The following is a 20,010-nucleotide window of genomic DNA, read 5'->3' as shown; positions in this document are numbered from 1 at the left end:
TCGGGGTTAAATGCAAAAAAATTAACATTATCGTCTATCGCAGAATTTCACCAATCCAGGGTAGGGTAGCATCTGAAACTTTCCCATTAAAAGGTTCCTATTGGAAAAAGCATAGCAGAAGCATTTAAATTTTTAAATATCCCTTCAAGCACATTACTTATTCATAAATACCTAAAACTTAACTTCCAAGCGTCAGGTCGGGATAGAATATAGGGCAGCGCAACCAAAGAAGAGTAAGGGAGCAGGAGAATGAGAGAAAACAGAACCTGGACCTGGAACCCTCCGGTTTCCATCCCTATGGCCTGGCCACATCGCAGAATGCATTCCAGCCAGAAACTGCTGTTCGATGCTGCTCCGTTTCGATTGAATCTTAATTTCTAAATTGTTCGCCACGAGGAAGAACCTTCGTCATCATCGTCATCATCCGCCGTCGACCGACGATGTCCGTCCAATGTTAACCTTTTTCTGCCTCGAAAATTCATCTTCTCTTGCTATGGTCTGATCGGACTTGAGTCAGTGAGACGTCTTTCCTCCCTTGGTTCAGAAGGGGATTGAAGGAAGGAAGCCGGACCGAAATTCTGACTGACTGGGGACTGGGGCTGAATGTTGTTACTAGTTGGCTCTCCGATGAGAGTGAGCTGGCTTGGCAGGCGGCAGGTCCGAAAGAGGAGCCTCGCTCGACTTCATGAGCTAAATAGTGCCAGCCGGGTAGCAACAGAAAGAAGGAAGACAGGACAGAAGTCGAGGACGGACGAGGGCACACGCAGTTGGCAGAAATTCCCACGGTTCCCACAATGTAAATTTATACGACCGAGGAATATTTCCACGCGAAGCTAACTGTGAAACGATTTTTCGGCTCTTTATGTTGTTGGTTGAGCTGCCGATTGAGCTGTTGGTGGAAGTTGGAAGTATGTAGTGTAGAGGACCAATCTTTTGCATGCTTTTGGGACCGACCTTTTGTTGTTTTTTTTTGCCTTCACATTATTTGTAGTGTGTAGTAAGATCGCGTTTTTGTTTAGTGCGTATTTTTCTTAGAGCGCAAAAAAAGGAGAATAATCAAACAATACAATTTCGATTCCGGATACAATGTATAATCAGTATTGGTTCAGACCATTTAAAAGCTTTAAGAGATCAAACTCATTGTCATGTTAAAAACTTTAAGTATCAAACTCAGAACATCAAGCTCTGAATACTGATGACGTTTTTAAAATATTTTCAAGAAATTTAATTTGAAGAAAACCTTCCTGATGGTTCTTAGTTTGAAGTTTTAAGTTTACGAGTATTTACGGAAACTTGTTTTGTTTAATCATATCAGATTTTATCGAGCCCTAAAAAGGATAAACAAATAATAAATCCCTTAGTTTCGACGGGGTTTACAGGGAATTGAACGCTTTCTGATTTATAAGAAGTTGAAACATTTTCTACGCAGAGAAATAGCTATCTGTTAAGGTTCAAGAGCGCGTACTTTATTTTGTCTATGCGAAAAATGATTTTGACTACAACTGCGCTTAACTGTGAAGAAGTTAAAAATTTTTTTTTTTGACAAAATTTTTCCACCAGTCGTTAGTTTATTAAAAATATTACATTTCATCCGAATATGTTTAATTGATATACATAAGTACCTCAATTAAAAAAGATACAGTGATTTGAGAATTTTGATAGCAATTGCGTACTTTTTTTGTCGCATACTGTATATCAAAAAATACAATAATATAAAAAAACCATAAAAACAAGAATGACAAAATTAAAAACAGTAAAAAAGTAGAAAATATTCAAAAAATATATTTAAAAAAACTACCAAGATTACCAAAATTACAAAAAAAAACAAAAATTACCAAAATAACAAAAGTTACAAAAATTACAAAAATTTTAAAAATTACAACAATTAAAAAAATTCAAAATTACAAAAATTACAGAGATTACAAAAATTACAAAAATTTAAAAAAATACAAAAAAATTACAAAAAATACAAAAATTAGAAAAATCGCAAAAATTTAAAAATTACAAAAATTAGAAAAATTTAAAAAAAAAATCAAAAATTCAAAAATTCAAAAATTACAAAAGTTATAAAAATTACAAAATATACAACGTACGTGTCGGTAGTCTAGAGGTTAGCGTGATAAGACGGTAATCGCTGGTCCTATGATGATATGGGTTCGATTCCCATCACGGAACCGGGTGTTAAATGTTTAACTTAAGTTGTCCACGTCATTTATTCAGCTAAGACGAGGTATGTTTTTAATACAAAAATGACAAAAATTACTAAAATAATAAAAATAGAAAAAAAAAATACGAGAATGACAAAAATTACAATAATTAAAAAAAATATAGAAAAGATAAAAATATCAAAAAGTTTGTACAAACCCCATTCGTTTTTGGCAACATTCGAATTTGGCAACATCCGATTTTGGCACATGTGCCAAATTTGAACGGTTTTTAGAAACAACATTACCTTTTAGTTTTCGTTATAACAGGACCAATTTTATTTAATTGGTAGGGTCTAACACTTTCAAAAAATCGATTTTTTTATTTTTTTATTTTCTTATTGTAAAACATTTCAAGAATGTTGTGTCAAATTTCCAAGTCAATTGAAGCAAAACTGTAGAAATTCTAGGCCTTTATCTCCTCCTATCTAATACTGCAAGAAAGCAAGAGCAGAAACTTCAAACGCGTTTTTCTCGAAAGCACATTTTTAAAGTCCGTGGACATCGTCATTTGAAAACTACTTATCCGATTCTTTTCAAATTTGGAACATATTTTCTACATATAAAATACCAGAACCCAACGTTTTTCTTTTTTGTTTTTTTTACTTTGGGGAGATTTTACAGGTGAAAAATGGCGGATTTTTTCGTGAAAAATCGTAGTTTTTACTTCAAACAGCCACAAAAATTTCATAAAAAAAGTTTTAAGTTAAATAAAAACGTTGGGGTCCAGAAAAACATCTATTAAAAATATTTTGCTCTGATTTTTTGACTTCAGATGATTCTGTGCTGAGATACAGTGTCCACCGCAAATCCTGTTTTCTAAAAGGCATCCTCGAAAGTGCTCCGTAACCGGCTCATTTTTCAATATTTTTCTATGAAAAAATTACTAAATGTTCTTTTAACAATGCTTTGTATAATGCAAAAAATTTAAATACATTTGTTTGAACGATAGCTCTAGAAAAAAATCGTGAAAATGGTGTTTTTTTATACCCGTTAGACCCTACCCCCCCCCCCCCCCCCCCCTTAAACAAACACCATAAATACTTTTTTATGTTCTTAAATGGTGATTAAATGCAACAATAAAAACCAAGTTTTTTTTTAAAATTTATAAAGTACTCAAAAATGACAAAAAGATGAAAAATTCAAAAAGTAAAAAATCAAATTCAAACAAAAGACTGAATATGACAAAAACAACTAAAAAATGATGGAGTATGACAAAAACAGCATATACGACTAAATAAAACAAACATTACAAACAAAACAAGAATAGTGCAAAATGCATCAAAAACATTATGAAAAAATAAAAAATGACTACAAATGATGGGAAATTGAATAAAAATAACGTTTTTGATAATAAAAATAATAGTTATTTTGTTAAAATAACTGAAAAAAGATGAGAAAAAAACCGTTCGATTTTGGCAACATTCGATTTTGGCAACACAAAATGTACGGGCGTGTTGCCAAAATCGAACGGGGTCTATACATCAAAAACAAAAAATGAAAAAAAAATTTAAAAAAAAAACATAAAGATTCAAAAATTCATAAACTTACAAAAAAAACTAAAATTAAAAGAAAACTACAACACTATAAATATAGAAAAAAATTACAAACACCACAAAAATTATAAACATTACAAATGTTAGAAAATTTTTAAAAAATAACTATAAACATTGCAAAAAAAAACAACAAATTTAATAAAATATTAACAAAATTTCAAATTACAACATAACAAAAACTAAAAAAATAGAAAAAATAAAAAATATCAAAAATGACTAAAATAACAAGCATAACAAAAATAGCGAGAATGATAAAAATACTAAGAAGTAAAGAATTGCGATAGTAACAAAAATGTAAACATAAAAACAACTTAAATAACAAAAGATGAAAAAATTAAAAAAATGCAAAAAACTTAAAAAAGAATTGGAAAGATTCTTTTAATTTTTGGATCTTTTATCATATCTGTTATTTATATCGTTTTTTAAATTTTTGAATAAAGTTCATAAAAACTGAATTTCATTGCTTCCAATATTTTTATTTTTTTAAGTTTTCAAAATGGGTAAGATTGTGAAAATTGTCAAAATAGTAAAAATTGTTAAAACTGTCAACAGGGTAAGAATTGTCAAAATTGTCCAAATTGTTAAAATTGTCAATATTGTCAAAATTGCCATATTTTCAAAATTGTCAAAACTGTTAAATTGACAAAATTGTCGAAACAGTCCAAATTGTCTAAATTCTCAATATTGTCTAAATTGTCAAAATTGTCGAAATTGTTAAAATTTTCAAGATTGACAAAATTGTCAAAATTGTTAAAATGTTCAAGATTGTCAAATTTACAGAACTGTCAAAATTAACAAAATTGTCAAAATTGCCAAAATTGTAAAAATTGACATAAAAGTCAATTTTGTCGAAATTGTCAATTTTGTCAAAATTTTCAAAACAGTCAAAAATTGTCAAAATCGTCAAAATTGTAAAAAATTTCAATAATTGTTCGAATTTTCGAAATTGTCAAAATTGCCAAAATTGTCAAAGTTGTCAGAATTGTCAGAAATGTCTAAATTGCCAATAATGTCAAAATTGAAAAAAATGGTCAAAATTGTCAAAAATGACAAAATTGACAAAATTGTCATAATTGTCAAAATTGTCAAAATTTCTTCAACTGTCAAAATTCTTTAAATTTTCGAAAGTAAGAGCAAGTTTACTGGTGTTGGGAAAAAGTGGTAGAAAATTTTGACATTTTGAAAATTCTACCATGCAAAAATGTTTTCAAAATCTTGGGGCGTTGTATTTTTTTACAACACTGTTTCTATTTCAGCCGTATGTGATAGAAATATTGCTATTTTTGCATCATAGCATGCGAAAATACAACCCGTATCGTAAAAACTAGAAAGCCACAGATCTTGAAAATGTTTTTGCATGGCAGAATTTTCAACATGTGCCGTAAGTGTCGAAATTTCTACCACTTTTTCCCAACACCAGTGAACTTGCTCTAACAAAATTTTCAAGAATTTGTCAAAATTTTTAAAACTGTCAGAAATGTCAAAACTGTCAAAATGGTCAAAATTGAAGAAATTGTCAAAATCGTCAAAATTGGCAAAATTGTCAAAATTGTCAAAATTTTAAAAATTGTCAAAATTGTCGAAATTGTCAAAATTGTCAATATTGTCGATATTGTCGAAATTGTCAATATTGTCAAAATTGGTGAAAATTGATGAAATTGGTCAACATTGGTCAAAATTATCAAAATTGTCAAAATTTTCGACAATTGCCAGAATGGTCTATACTGTCAAAAATGTCAAAACTGTCCGAATTGAATGGTCAAAATTGTCAAAATTGTCAAAATTGACAAAATTGTCAAAATATTTCGAAATTGTTGAAATTTTCTAAATTGTAAAAATTTTCAATAATTGTCAAAATCGTAGCAATTGTCAAAATTGTCAAAATTACAATAACTGTCGAAATGGTCGAAATTCAAAATGGTCAAATTTTTTTTAAAATGTCAAAATTGGTCACAATAATCAAAACTGTCCAAATTGTCTAAATTGTTAAACTTGTCAAAATTTCAAGATTTGTCAAAATTATCAAAATTGTCAAAACTGTTACCAAAATGTGAAAATTATCAAAAATGCCAAAATTCTCAAAATATTTCAAAACTGTTAAAAATTTGAATAATTGTTAAAATTTTAGAAGTTGTCAAAATGGTCAAAAATCATCAAAATTGTTAAAATTGACAGTATTGTTGAAATTGCCAATTATGTCAAAATAGTAAAAATTGTTATAATCGTTGAAATTGTTTTTTTCAATAATTGTTAAAATGATCGAAATTGTCGAAGTTATCAAAAATGACAAAATTGTTAAAATTGTTGAAATAGTCAAAAATGTTAAAAATGTCAAAAATGTCAAAAGTATCTAAATTGGCAAAATTGTCGAAATTGTCACGATTGCCAAAATTATCAAAATTGTCAAAACTGCCCAAATTGTCAAAATTATCAATAGAAACAAAATTGTCAAAATTGTCAAAGTTGTTAAAAATTGTCGAAATTGTCAAAAGTATCAAAATTGTCAAAAATTTGACAACATTTTCAAATGGTCGAAATTGTTAAAATTGTCTTAATTGTCAAAATTGTGAAAATTGTCAATACTGTTAAAATTGTCAAAATTGTCAATATACTGAAAAACTTATCAAAATTGTCAAAATTGTCAATATTTTCAATACTGTAAAACTTGTTAAAAATGTAAAAGTTTTCAAAATTGTCAAAAAAGTCAAATTTGTCAAAATTGACAAAATTGTCAAAATTGTCGAAATTGTCATAATTGTCATAATTGTCAAAATTGTCAAAATTGTCAAAATTGTCAAAATTGTCGAAATTGTCATAATTGTCAAAAAAGTCCAGATCAAAATTGTCAAAATTTTCAAAATTTTCAAAATTGTCAAAATTGTCAAAATTGTCAAAATTTTAAACAATTGTCAGAATGTTAATACTGTTGAAATTGTCAAAACTCTCAAAATTTGCAAAAATGTCAAAGTTTTCAAAATGGTCAAAGTTGTTAAAATTTTTTTTTCAAAACTATTTAAATTGTCAAAATTGTAAACAAAATGTAAAAACTGTCAAAAATGGAAAAACTTCAAAAATATTTTAAATTGTCAAAATTTTCAATAATTGTAAAAGTTGACAAAATTGTCAAAATATTTCAAAATTGTCAAAATTTCAATAATTGTTAAAATTTTAGAAATTGTTAAAATTTTCACTAATTGTCAAAATTTTAGAAATTGTCAAAATTGTCAAAATTCTCAATAATGGTCGAAATGGTCGAAATTGTTAAAATTGTCAAAATTGTCAACTTTGTCAAAACTGTCAAAACTTTTTAAAATTGTCAAAATTGGTCGAAATTATCAAAATCATCAAAATTGTCAAAATTATCAAACTTGTCAAAATTTTCAAGATTTGTCAAAATTATCAAAATTGTCAAAATTGTTACCAAAATGTAAAAATTGTCAAAAATGCCCAAATTGTCAAAATAATTCAAATTTTTCAAAAATTTGAATAATTATTAAAATTTTCGAAATTTTCAAAATGGTCACAAATTGTCAAAATTGTTAAATAGACAGTATTTTTCAAATAACCAATTATGTTAAAATAGTCAAAATTGTCATAATCGTTAAAATTGTTATTTTCAATAATTGTTAAAATGATCGAAGTTGTCGAAGTTATCAAAAATGACAAAATTGTCAAAAATGTTAAAAATGTCAAAAGTGTCAAAAATGTCAAAAGAATCAAAATTGTCAAAACTGTCAAAATTGTCAAAATGGTCAAAACAGCCAAAAATGTCAAAATTGTCAAAATTTTCAAAATTGTCAATGTTGTCAAAATTGTCAATTTTGTCAAAATTGTCAATGTTGCCAAAATTGTAAAAATTGTCAAAATTGTCAAAATTGTCAAAATTGTCAAAATTGTCAAAATTGTCAAAATTGTCAAAATTGTCAAAATTGTCAAAATTGTTAAAATTGTCAAAATTGTCAAAATTGTCAATATTGTCAAAATTGTCAAAATTGTCAAAATTGGTAAAATTGTCAAAATTGTCGAAATTATCAAAATTGCCAAAATTGTTAAAATTAACATTAAACCGTCCAAAAATATCAAAATTGTCAAAATGATCAAAATTGTCCAAATTGTAAAAATTGTCAAATTTGTCAAAATTTCCAAAATTGCAAAATCATCATTAAACCGTCCAAAAATATCAAAATTGTCAAAATCATCATTGAAACGTCCAAAATTATCAAATTTGTCAAAATGGTTAAAATTGTCAAAATTGTCAAAGTTGTCGAAATTGTCAAAATTGTCAAAATTGTCAAAATTGACAAAATTGTTAAAATTGTTAAAATTTTCAAAATTTTCAAAATTGTTAAAATTGTTAAAATTGTTAAAATTGTCAAAATTGTCAAAATTAACAAAATTGTCAAAATTGTCGAAATTGTCAAAATTGTCAAAACTGTCAAAATTTGTTATGTTAACAAAATTGTCAAAATTGTCAAAATTGTCAAAATTGACAAAATTATCAAAATTGCCAAAATTGTTAAAATCAACATTAAACCGTCCAAAAATATCAAAATTGTCAAAATTATCAAAATTGTCAAAATTGTCCAAATTGTAAAAATTGTCAAATTTGTCAAAATTTCCAAAATTGCAAAATCATCATTAAACCGTCCAAGAATATCAAAATTGTCAAAAATTGTAAAAATTGTTAAAATTGTCAAAATTGTCAAAATTTTCAAAATTGTCAAGATTGTCAAAATTGTCAAAATTGTCAAAATTTGTTATGTTAACAAAATTGTCAAAATTGTCAAAATTTTCAAAATTGTTAAATTTTCGATTGTCAAAGTTGTCAAATTGTCGAAATTATTGAATTTTTCAAAATTCTTTAAAATTTTCAAAATTGAGAAAATTGTCAAAATTGTCAAAATTAACAAAATTGTCAAAATTGTGGCCAAAATAATCAAAATGGCCTAAATTTTCAAAATTGTCGAAATGTTCAAAATTGTCAAAGATGTCTAAATTGACTATTTTTACCATTTCGACAACATTTTACAATTGCAAAAGATTACGATTCTGACTGTTTTTGGTAAGAATTTGATTATTCTGAATATGTTTACAACTTGTACAATTCTATCTTAGAGGGAACTGTGAGGCAAGGATGTTCTCATGGAATTCCCACCAGAAACGAGGAATGAGGAGACCCCAAAAACCGCACTCGGGTACGTTTCTGGTTAGAATAGCTGTAGCTTGCCTCACGTAAAGTTGGTGTAATGTTTGCCGGTGAAGAAATTGCTACGAGGCAGAGTACATGGAGCATGAAAGAAAACATAAATACGTAGGGAAATAAATTAATGATTCCCTAGCCTGGCTTTCGCGTTGACGTGTAGATATAAGTTAAAGGGCCCGAGTCGCGTTTGATGATACGAAAATTATTTGCGACGAGTTTCTGGTGGGCCCTTTAAAAAATCTCTATCCCTTGGCCGATACAGGTCACTGAGCAGGAAGGTACCCCAAAATTTAAGACCCAAGAATAAACCAACAAGGAAGTTTTTCCTTCTTCGGCCATCGTAATAAGATGTGCGCCAATCCGTGACGTCCCACAACAAAAACAACAAGAAAGCGGATCTTATTCTTATGAGAATCATCATTTGCCTTGTTCCTCTGGCTTTTGGCTTTTGTTGGCCACCTTCAAATTGTACGCGGAATTGAGAAACGAGTTGAGTAAAACCATCAGCTTTGATTGTTCTGCTCCTTCAGGTGTAAAATTTATCACTATGGGAAAATCAGTGTAGGATTTTGGGAGGGCTTCCATACATAGGAACTTGTATGATGGGAATAGTCGTGGCTTCTTGTTTTTTTTTGTGAAAAGCTAAGACTTTGCCAATCGACGTCTTGGGTAGGAGGAGTGGCTTTCTTGGCTTGGCTTGGCTTGGCGTAAGACAAGATGGAAGAACAGTAGAACAAACAGGTGTAAAGGGCTGGGCTGAGCTGAGTTGAGCTCGATCTGGTTCGTAGGACAGACGCGTGGGAAAATCAGTGCTGCGGAAAGATGAAACTAAATCTGCAACGCTGATAACAGCTAAGAAGTGGTATGAGCTAGTATAAGTGATGATATCGCGAATGTGGGTGAAGCGGTTACGCTTGGTGTTGCATTTTCTCTGTTTCCCACGCAATTTTGTATGATATAGAGGGCTTTCTTAAAAAAGATTTAAAGTATAACAACCATTACCTCATAAAATTGCCAAGAATTGATTTAAATTTCAGATTCAGGTTTTAGATTTAAGACTAAGAGACAGCTTAAGTTTTCAGATTCAGATTTCAGATTTCAGATTCAGATTTCAGATTCAGATTTCAGATTCAGATTTCAGATTTCAGATTCAGATTTCAGATTCAGATTTCAGATTCAGATTTCAGATTCAGATTTCAGATTCCGATTTCAGATTCAGATTTCAGATTCAGATTTCAGATTCAGATTTCAGATTCAGATTTCAGATTCAGATTTCAGATTCAGATTTCAGATTCAGATTTCAGATTCAGATTTCAGATTCAGATTTCAGATTCAGATTTCAGATTCAGATTTCAGATTCAGATTTCAGATTCAGATTTCAGATTCAGATTTCAGATTCAGATTCAGATTGCCGATTCAGATTGCCGATTCAGATTGCCGATTCAGATTGCCGATTCAGATTGCCGATTCAGATTGCCGATTCAGATTGCCGATTCATATTCAGATTTCTGATTTAAGAGGAAAGCAAATAAGTTTATATCATTTGAATGTTGAGTGTTTTTATTTGACATGTTGGCTTTTGAAAACATATTTTTTGTTCCTTTTGAAACCGTGCTGTAAAAAACTGGGATCACTTGTTTTAAATTTTCCTTCATTTTTATGTTTCTAGCCTTTTAATTGTCTTTTTTTATCGCTCTATTTCTGCGATATTTTTGTTATTGTGATAATTATTGCTAATTTTGTAATTTTGTCATTTTTGTCTCTAGGGCCATTTTTGTAATTATGCTTATTTTCATCTAAATGACTTTTTTTATTTTTATTTTTTCCTATTCTAATTGTTCTTGTTTAATTTTTGGCATTTCGGCGAGTTGTGAAAATTCAAGGTAGAATATTTAGAAAGAACATGAAAGTATTATAGGTGGAAAGATCAAAGCTAGAGCGCTTTGGGTAGAAGAAATTGAAAAGTTGGTGAAAATGTGAGCAGGGCTTTTGTTGTGTGAACAGCTTTTTGAACTACTTGCGTGATTCTTTGCCGCGCGCCGTTTCAATGTTGATAGGAAGCGATGAAGAAACCCATCGCATTCCTACCCACATTGAAACACGGACGGGTCGAACACATGTGAGATTGTGTCCGACCGGGCAAAAAATCACCCAAGCAGCGCTCACATGTGCTGTTCTATTGCTAAGCCAATTCTATCGATGCGTGCTACTTGTTTAGGTACATCGGATGGTTGCTACTTTTGTTTTCGCATATTATCCATCCGATGCCTTACTTTTTTGCCAAATGCATCGTGGTGAATTGTGTTGTAATTTTTGTTATCCCATTTCCCCCCTTCTTTAGCCAAGTGATTCTGTTATCTTATTTTAATCGCCGCTGGGGCTGGGGCTCTAATTGTTTGACATTTTTGTGAAATATACATTTTTTTCATTTTGGCTTTTTTCCATTTTTTATGTCCAAATTAATTTCTAGTTTTCTTTTTTTTTTTTATCTTCGTTGATTTAATAATCTCGAACAGAAGTTTTCGTTTTAATTTTTAATCTTTTTGTCATTTCTTTACTTTTATTTCTTTGTGGGTTTGTCTCTTTTATAACTTTTCAACTGTTTTTTTGCCCATATTATTTTCTATTTTTTTTTAATTCTTTTATAATTGACTTTATATTTTATTATTATCTATTTTTAAGCGATTCCTTTCTTTTTTTTGTTTTTAATAAATTTTATGAGATCTTTATTCCGGATTCAGCCAAGCAGTCTTAAATATTCTTAACAAAATTAGATTTTCTTTATTTCATCTTGCTTTTTTTGTCCTTCATCACTTTCACTTTTTTTTGCCGTTTCCGACATTTTGGTTTATTTGTTTTATTTTGCCATTTTTTTTAAATCTTTTTGATCATTTTCAAAATATTTGTCATTCTTGTCAGTTTTGATATTTTTGTCATTTTGAACGTTTTTGTAAGTTTGTTTGTTTTCATTTTTGTATTTTTTGTCTTCTTTAGCGTTTTTTCATCTATGTTATTTTTGTCTTTTCTAGTTTTGTCAGTTTCTCATTTGTGGTAAGTTTATTGCTTCTCAATGTTTATTTGTTTGTTTTATTGTATTTACCTCCTTTTGGCTGTTTGTTATATATTTTCATTTTTCACTTTTTCTCGCTTGAGCTTTCATTGCGTCGTATGAAACATCTTAAGAACTCGCAGAAAACTGCTGCAAAAGTAATCAAAACAACTTTAATATTTGTATTTCACTAATAGAATTCATTGTCCTGGTTACAAATTCTGAATGGTAAGAAGTTGCGACTAGTTTATGTCAGTATTTTATTATTTTGTATTTTTTTTGTAATATAACTGTTTGTTTACATTTTGTTTTATACGACGTAATGAAAACTCATGAGAGATTTTGTTTATGAAAACAAACCTTTTCTGGCCTCCCGCTTTTTTTCCTTATTGTCATTATTGCATTCAAATCAGGTTTTTATCGTTTAAGTCCGTTTTTCCTATTTGTCTTCTAAGAGGTTTTCCTTTTTTTGGTTTATTTAATTTTTTTTATTTATTGTATATTTATACTTGTTTTTAATCATGTTTATATTTTTTCGATTTTTTGTGTAAATCTTGATTTTTTCTCATTTAGTGTTTTTCGTTTATTTTCAGTTTTAATCAGTTTTGTAATTTTTTTTAGCATTTTTGCCCTTTTTTTTCGTTTTGGTCGTTTTTGTCTTTTTATCTCTGTCATTTTTTATCTTCATTGCCTTGCAAATATGTAGACAAAATCAATAATTTTAAAAATGTTGTCATTTTCAATATTTATCAATGTTTCAACTTTACAAACAGTGCCTAAATGTTTGATTTTTTAAGTCTCTTTTAAAATAGGAAAAACTAGATTCTTTTACACTTTTGACTCAAATTTTTAAATTAGTCCCATTGTTTCCATTTTCCTTCAGATGAACACGAAAAGCGCTTTCGAGTGAATTTCGCCGCAAGTTCATTCGGAAAAGTGAGAGAACGACGATTAATGAGAATTACGGGCGAGAGAATGTTCGAGAAGAGAGAACTCTCACGAAAAGCTTTGTTTACATCCAACTGCCGTGTTCATTTTACGTCAAACAGGAATCATCACGGTGGTCGCTATTTTGCGTGCGGTTTGTGTTTGGCGGGTTGATGTGGTGTTGTTGCTCATTGTAGAATGTGATTTAAATGTGCTTTTTCGGAAATAATAAACAACTTTAAGTTAAGAAAGTGGTTTGAAATTTGCAACAGACTGCCATGGGAGTTACTGGATTATGGAAACTTGTGGAACAATCCGGTAAACCGGTTCCGCTGGAAACACTCGAAAACAAGGTGCTTGCTGTCGGTGAGTATCATTATCTTCTAATGTTGAGAAAACTGCAACAACTTTGAAGTTTTCTTCTTCTAGATATCTCAATATGGTTGCATCAGGTTACCAAAGGCTTCCAGGACTCCAAGGGCAGTTCCCTGCCCAATGCCCATATCCTAGGTTTGTTCCACCGGTTGTGCAAGTTGATGTACTACCGGATAAAACCTGTTTTTGTTTTTGATGGCGGCGTGCCGGCCTTGAAAAAACAAACCATCGTGAGCATTTAGCAACCTTGTATTTTAACGATAATTTTAATGATTGATATTTTTAGGCAAAACGTAATCAAAGCAAAAGCAAGTACCACAATGAGGCAGATCGGTTGCAGCAACTGCTACTAGAAACTCTGGCCAAGGAAAAGGTGGTCCAGCAAGCGCTGGGCTCGGCCACCAATCTGCTTATCTCTCCCACCAAAAAAGTGGGCAACAGCAGTAAAGATCAGGGAGAACCGGATGAAATTTTTAAGCTTCCACCCCTGAAGGAGGATTCTCCGTTCAAAAATGCCGATTCGAGCTTCACCGATGCCGAGGAAAGCGACACCTCGTGGGACGAGAAAACCTCTAAAAACTTTTATCACTTGAATCTGAATGCAATCGACGTTTCGAGCGTACATTTTAAAAACCTTCCTGCAGACGTTCGTCATGACATTCTAACTGACATCAAGGAAACCCGTAAGGAATCGTCCTGGGGAAGACTGCATGAGCTCCCGGTCGAGAGCAACGATTTTTCCTCCTTCCAGATGAAACGTCTGCTCAAAAGACGTACCGTACAGGTTGAACTGGAAGAAGCCGAGAAAGAAATGGGCGGAAAATGCCTGTCCTTGGCCGAATTAGAGACCCTTCTCTCAGAAGATGGTATTGAAACGTCCTCCAGTCAAGCTGCTCAGAAAATTGCTTCAGACGAAAATACAAGATTTCTGCTGGTTCGAGATGTTCAAAAAGCTATCGAAAAAGCGAAAATTAAAGAGGAGCAGGAAAAGAACGCTCCCAAACCTGCTAAGATTTCCAAACTTGAACCAAAAACAAAGGATGGCATCCAGGAAGTTCTCGACGACAAAGAGATGGACGAACAACTGCAGCTGGCCATCAAAATGTCCCTCATGCAAGACGAGGAGCAACACGCCACCGTTGAAATAGACTCGGAAGAGGTTCGCATGTCCAAACAGCAAAAACAGGTCCTTGGGGACGCTGCCAAGAGCTTGGCTCGAGGATTTATGCTGGAGTACGGCGGAATGTCAACCGACGACTTTCGGGACCTGCTGCATCAAACACAGGACGTAGATCCAGGGGATATGGAACAGTCATTTACGCAAATGTTCGAACACAACGGGGCTTCGATCTTGAAAGGTACCGATGATCCTGAAGAAACAATAGTCCCCGATAAAGAAGATGAACCGGAGATCATATCGTCATCGTCTGATACGGATTCCGATTTCATTGATGTACCGAACGATGATCTGGATGATAATACACCTGGAGTTTTACTGCCGCTGAATCCGACCAATCATCTGAAACCTCTGTACAGCACGGTAGTTGACTTTACCTTAGATGATTTGAAACTCAACAAACAGGGCCAGAAAGTGGTTGAAGTTGTGATCGACGAGAGCAAAATCGGTTTAGACGGGGATGATATCTTTGCGGACGTGTTTGGTGCCCCCGAAGTTGAACTTCCTCAGACGAAGGATAGTGGAGAAACGGTTGAAGTGGAAAGATCAACAGTAAGTTCCTATAAATCGAAGTTTAAGTTTATTTTAAAGATTTACCTACAGTACCAATAGAAACGCCAAGAAGAATGAAGTGTTATACACTTATTATGAAATTCTAAACAAGATTTATAATTGTGTTACTACCGCACTTGAGATTCTAAATTCTAATTGAGGCTATTGGGATCAGAGAGGTGCAAGTGCCTATATGATAGTTTCGAGAAAACGCGCTTCAAAATTTTGACTGTGCTTTTTAATATATTTTTCGAATTCAAGCGATTTTAATTCAATCAAAAAAGTGTTCAAAAATTAATAAAAATCTATAGTTGATAAAATTAATAAAAATCTGAGTTTCACACTAGATGTACATTGAAACATGAAAAATCGTTTGGTGTACTCAACTCAAAATGGATGATTTTGGCACTTGCACCCTTCTGATCCTGAGGGCCTCAATTTTGATTCCTGAAGACTGAAATAAGATTTGGTTTCCAAAACTAAATCCTTATTTCGTTTGCGAACTTTGATACAAAGTAGATACACCTTTTAAAGTATTTCAACAAATTCAAATTTTAATACGCTACCTTTCTGAGGATTGTTCCCAGTTTACCTATATACCTGTTAATATTCAAGAAGTTGTACACGATATTCAACAACAGTAATTTTTTTGGTTAATCTAAGTCAAAGAAAGAAAACTATGAGGAGTTAGGAGCAACGTCCAACAAATAAATTTTTATTTCAATGATTTTTGTAAGATCATCACATGAACGATATGTTAAAAGAGTGTTAAATCACTACTTTTAAATAAACCATCTGTCAAAGTTGTTTTGGCATATGTACCTAAATGGAGTTATGAAAAATCGCATCAAGTTCGAAGACTGGAATAATAGGAAAAAATACAGATTGACAAGAATTCTCAAAGAGCTACTTTGAACATTTTTAAAAAAATCCGGGATTCGTATTCCAAGAATCGGACTATCCCCAGATGTTTTATAATCACACCAACTGAGCATTTCATTTTTAAAAATTTCTATATTGCAATTGAAACAAATTTTACTTTTAATTTATTTAGAAGCCTACGGGTTTTACGCCTTTTTTAACATGTTTTCTGACATCAACTTTGTGCTATATGTGCTAGATGCAGCTTTTTGGAGAATTTAATTTGTCAGAAGCATGTTCTTCCGATTGATTTAATTTGAATTCCGTAACTGATTATCGTCTGAGAGTTGTGTTTAAATTACATTTCATTTTTGCAAAACTATAAATTGTGTTTTGAGGACTGTCTCAGAAATGTCATGCTGCACGAAAAATGCATACTCAAGGAACTTGATAATGTTTTCACTCTCTGGAGCCACGATTATTTTTTCATAATAGAATAAGAAAGCTAGTCGACGAATTCCTTTGAATTCAACCACATAATTTGAAAAACCCAAATACTAGTATTTCACTTGCTACTTGCTAGCTAAAAAGATATCTTTTGATAATAAGTGAAAATAAGAAATTTGTTGTTCTATTTGCGAAAAAATTTATAACAGATACCTAACGATATATTTCCATTGCAGGAAACAAATATTGCACAAGAACCATCCACGAAGAACTCCGAAGGGCTGAAAGTAAAAAAAGTTGATGATATCAATGCTAAGCTGAAGGAAGAATTGGAACGACTGAAGGCGGCACCACCATCCCTGGATCTAGACAGCATTAAAATTCCGATATCTCTAGATGACGAACATCCAATTGCTGTCGACAAAGAGTCAAATCCTGCTCCAAAATTGTCATCGATAAAAGATGAAATCAAGAAGCAACTAGAGCAACTAAAATCGGACCCGGTAGTGATCAATCTAAACGACGTTGAATTAGACAGCTCGTTACTAGAAGACCGCCCTATTCGCATCGAGTCTGATGCTGAGGATAGTGATGCAACCGTCGGATATTCACCGATGAAGCTTCTCAACAAAGAAACGGAAACGGCACAAGCTAATAGATCTCCGGAACAAGTAGCGAAACCGGTTTACGGGACTCCTAAGCGAGGTACCCTAGAGCACATGGTAACGTCACGTACCCCTGGAAGTGATTCTAAAAAAGCAGAGCCAGAGGAAGATGTTCCCAATGTTCCTAAACCATTCTTTGTCAATAAAACTCCTACCTCATCTTCAAAAAAGAGTGGCTCTGCGCAGCAATCTCCCGCGAATAAACATGTTAAAATATCCAAAGAGCTGTTTCCGGAACCGGAGCCGATGCCTTCGACCAGCAAGCAACCGGAGGTCACCGTTTCGGGCATGATCAGCGAAATGGCGGATAATCTCAAGGACAACGCTACCCCGCTGGAGTTGAAGAAAATGGCCCTGAACCTGGCTCAGGAGGAACGGGAGCTGGAAAAGGAAAAGAATCGACACAATCGAATGGGTACCTCGATCACCGAACAAATGCAAAACGACTGTATGCAGCTGTTGAGGCTGTTTGGAGTTCCTTACGTTGTAGCGCCGATGGAAGCCGAAGCCCAGTGCGCTTTCCTCAATCAAATCGAAATGACCGATGGAACCATTACGGACGACAGCGATATTTGGTTGTTTGGAGGGAAAACGGTTTACAAGAATTTTTTCAACCAACAGAAACTGGTGATGGAATTTACAATCGAAAGCATCGAACGGTTGTTTCAGATGGATCGAAAAAAGTTGATTCAGCTGGCGCTTTTGGTTGGAAGTGATTATACCACGGGTAGGTTTAACTACAAAATATTAAAGTTATACGCTAGTTTAAACATTACATTTTTTAATTTTAGGTATTCACGGAGTCGGCGCCGTTACTGCATTGGAAATACTAGCATCGTTTCCAACGACACCGGAGAAAGAAGGTGAAACGAATGAAATGATGTCACTACTGTCCGGTTTGCGTAAGTTCCGTGATTGGTGGAACCATGGACGGAACACTGCCACCGGAACCCGTATAGCTCTCAAGTCCAAGTTGAAGAACATAGAGTTTTCAGAAGGTTTTCCCAGTTCCGGGGTCGTAGAAGCTTATCTTTATCCAACCGTGGACGGTAACAAAGATGCCTTTTCTTGGGGCTATCCCGATGCGGACAGTTTGCGAGATTTTGCCAAGTGTAAATTCGGCTGGCCGACTTCCAAAACGGATGATGTGCTGTTGCCCGTTCTTAAGCGGTTGGACGAGAGAAAGTCTCAGGTATCAATCAAAAATTACTTCAAAGTTCAAAGTGCGGTGGCTCACAATCAGATGAAAGTAAGCAAACGGGTACAAAACGCCGTAGACACGATGGCGGGAAAGATCGTTGAAGTTGAGACGAAAAAAAGTCCAAAAAAGAGAGTTGCTAGAAAAAAGAAACCTGAAAGTAACACTGAGCCACAGAAAGACGATGACGACGATTTTGTTGAACCCAAAAAGACTCGAGGCCGAAAGCCAGCAGCTACCAAACAGTCGAACACCTCATCTGAACCCCCCGTGGAGGAATACAGCAAACCATCTACGTCGTTATCCAACATTTCGAACATAATTTCCAAAATAAACGATCAATCTGCAGAAAAGTTGGGTGCAGTTACAGAAAAGAAAAAAGCTAGCGCATTAAAAGTCCCGGATTTCAATCCTCCGATTCCCCAACGTTTGAAGGATGAAGCTGAAATGGCCAATCGGAAACAGAATGCCATCGAGCTGTTCAAAAAATCGCAGGCCGATGCAGCTAAGCCAAGGAGAACTCGACGTCAATAACCTCCTTACGTCCTACAAGGTAAATGAATACAGTTTATTTGTGATTGTTTAATTTTTGAAACTGCCATTTGTATCAATTTCACAAATGATGACTTCCCTTACTTTTGATCTTCGAAGCGCCGCAATTTTTATTTGTTAGTAGTTTCTCTCTAATTGTTCGCTTCCTCTTAAAACGCTAACCTCGGTAATCTATCTCGGTATTAGAGCATCGGTAATGACTTTTTTTATTCCAACATAAGCTGGATCCTCTTAAATCCGAACGAACATGACGATCACCGTCCAACGTCGAACAAATTGGAACAAATGACTACTAAATTAGTTGGCCACAAACCGGTGTGGCTAGTATCGGTAAAGGAACGAAACGCTTAGAGAATTTATTTTTTGGGATGTTGATAATTTTGAGCAATCAAAAATTCAAATTACAGTTGCTACACTCGGTAGATGCTATAGTTTTACTTGCGCTAGTGAATTTATCCATTTCCTGTATTGAATGTTATTCTTTTCTGGTAATGTAATTTTCTTTTCTTCTTCTATCCGTAGTAAATAAAATCTGATGTTCATGCAAACTGAAATCTGAATCTACATTTTGAATCCAAATTCTGAGTCTGAATACAGAATCTAAATTTTGAATCTGAAATCTGAATGATAAATCCGAAATCTAAATCTGAATCTGAGTCTGAAATCAAAAATCTGAATCTGGAATCAGAATCTGAAATCTGAACCTGAAATCAAAAATCTGAATCTGAAATCTGAATCTGGAATCTGAAATCTGAATCTGAAATCTGAAATCTGAATCTGAAATCTGAATCTGAAATCTGAATCTGAAATCTGAATCTGAAATCTGAATCTGAAATCTGAATCTGAAATCTGAATCTGAAATCTGAATCTGAAATCTGAATCTGAAATCTGAATCTGAAATCTGAATCTGAAATCTGAATCTGAAATCTGAATCTGAAATCTGAATCTGAAATCTGAATCTGAAATCTGAATCTGAAATCTGAATCTGAAATCTGAATCTGAAATCTGAATCTGAAATCTGAATCTGAAATCTGAATCTGATTCTGAAATCTGAATCTGAAATCTGAATCTGAATCTGAATCTGAAATCTGAAATCTGAATCTGGATCTGGAATCTGTATCTGAAATCTGAATCCGAATCTGAAATCTGAATCCGGAATCTGCAATCAGAATCTGAAATCTGAATCTGAAATCTGAATCTGAAATCTGAAATCTGAAATCTGAATCTGAAATCTGAATCTGAAT

At 32.7% G+C, this 20,010-nt stretch overlaps 1 protein-coding gene across 1 annotated transcript; it reads left to right on the top strand.

Moving 5' to 3' along the window:
- Positions 1–13,089: 13,089 nt before the first annotated feature.
- LOC129744567 (DNA excision repair protein ERCC-5) lies at positions 13,090–18,809 on the top strand. Its single transcript, XM_055737153.1, has 5 exons — positions 13,090–13,305; positions 13,369–13,544; positions 13,601–15,043; positions 16,588–17,743; positions 17,808–18,809. Exons 1-5 carry the CDS (start codon positions 13,218–13,220, stop codon positions 18,746–18,748), a joined length of 3,804 nt encoding a protein of 1,267 aa, XP_055593128.1. The 5' UTR covers positions 13,090–13,217; the 3' UTR covers positions 18,749–18,809.
- Positions 18,810–20,010: the final 1,201 nt, after the last annotated feature.

Source organism: Uranotaenia lowii, chromosome 2 (genome assembly GCF_029784155.1).
Source record: "Uranotaenia lowii strain MFRU-FL chromosome 2, ASM2978415v1, whole genome shotgun sequence".
Taxonomy (NCBI): Eukaryota; Metazoa; Arthropoda; class Insecta; order Diptera; family Culicidae; genus Uranotaenia; species Uranotaenia lowii.
Note: the sequence above shows the minus strand (reverse complement) of the source record. Positions and strands in the feature narration are given on the sequence as shown.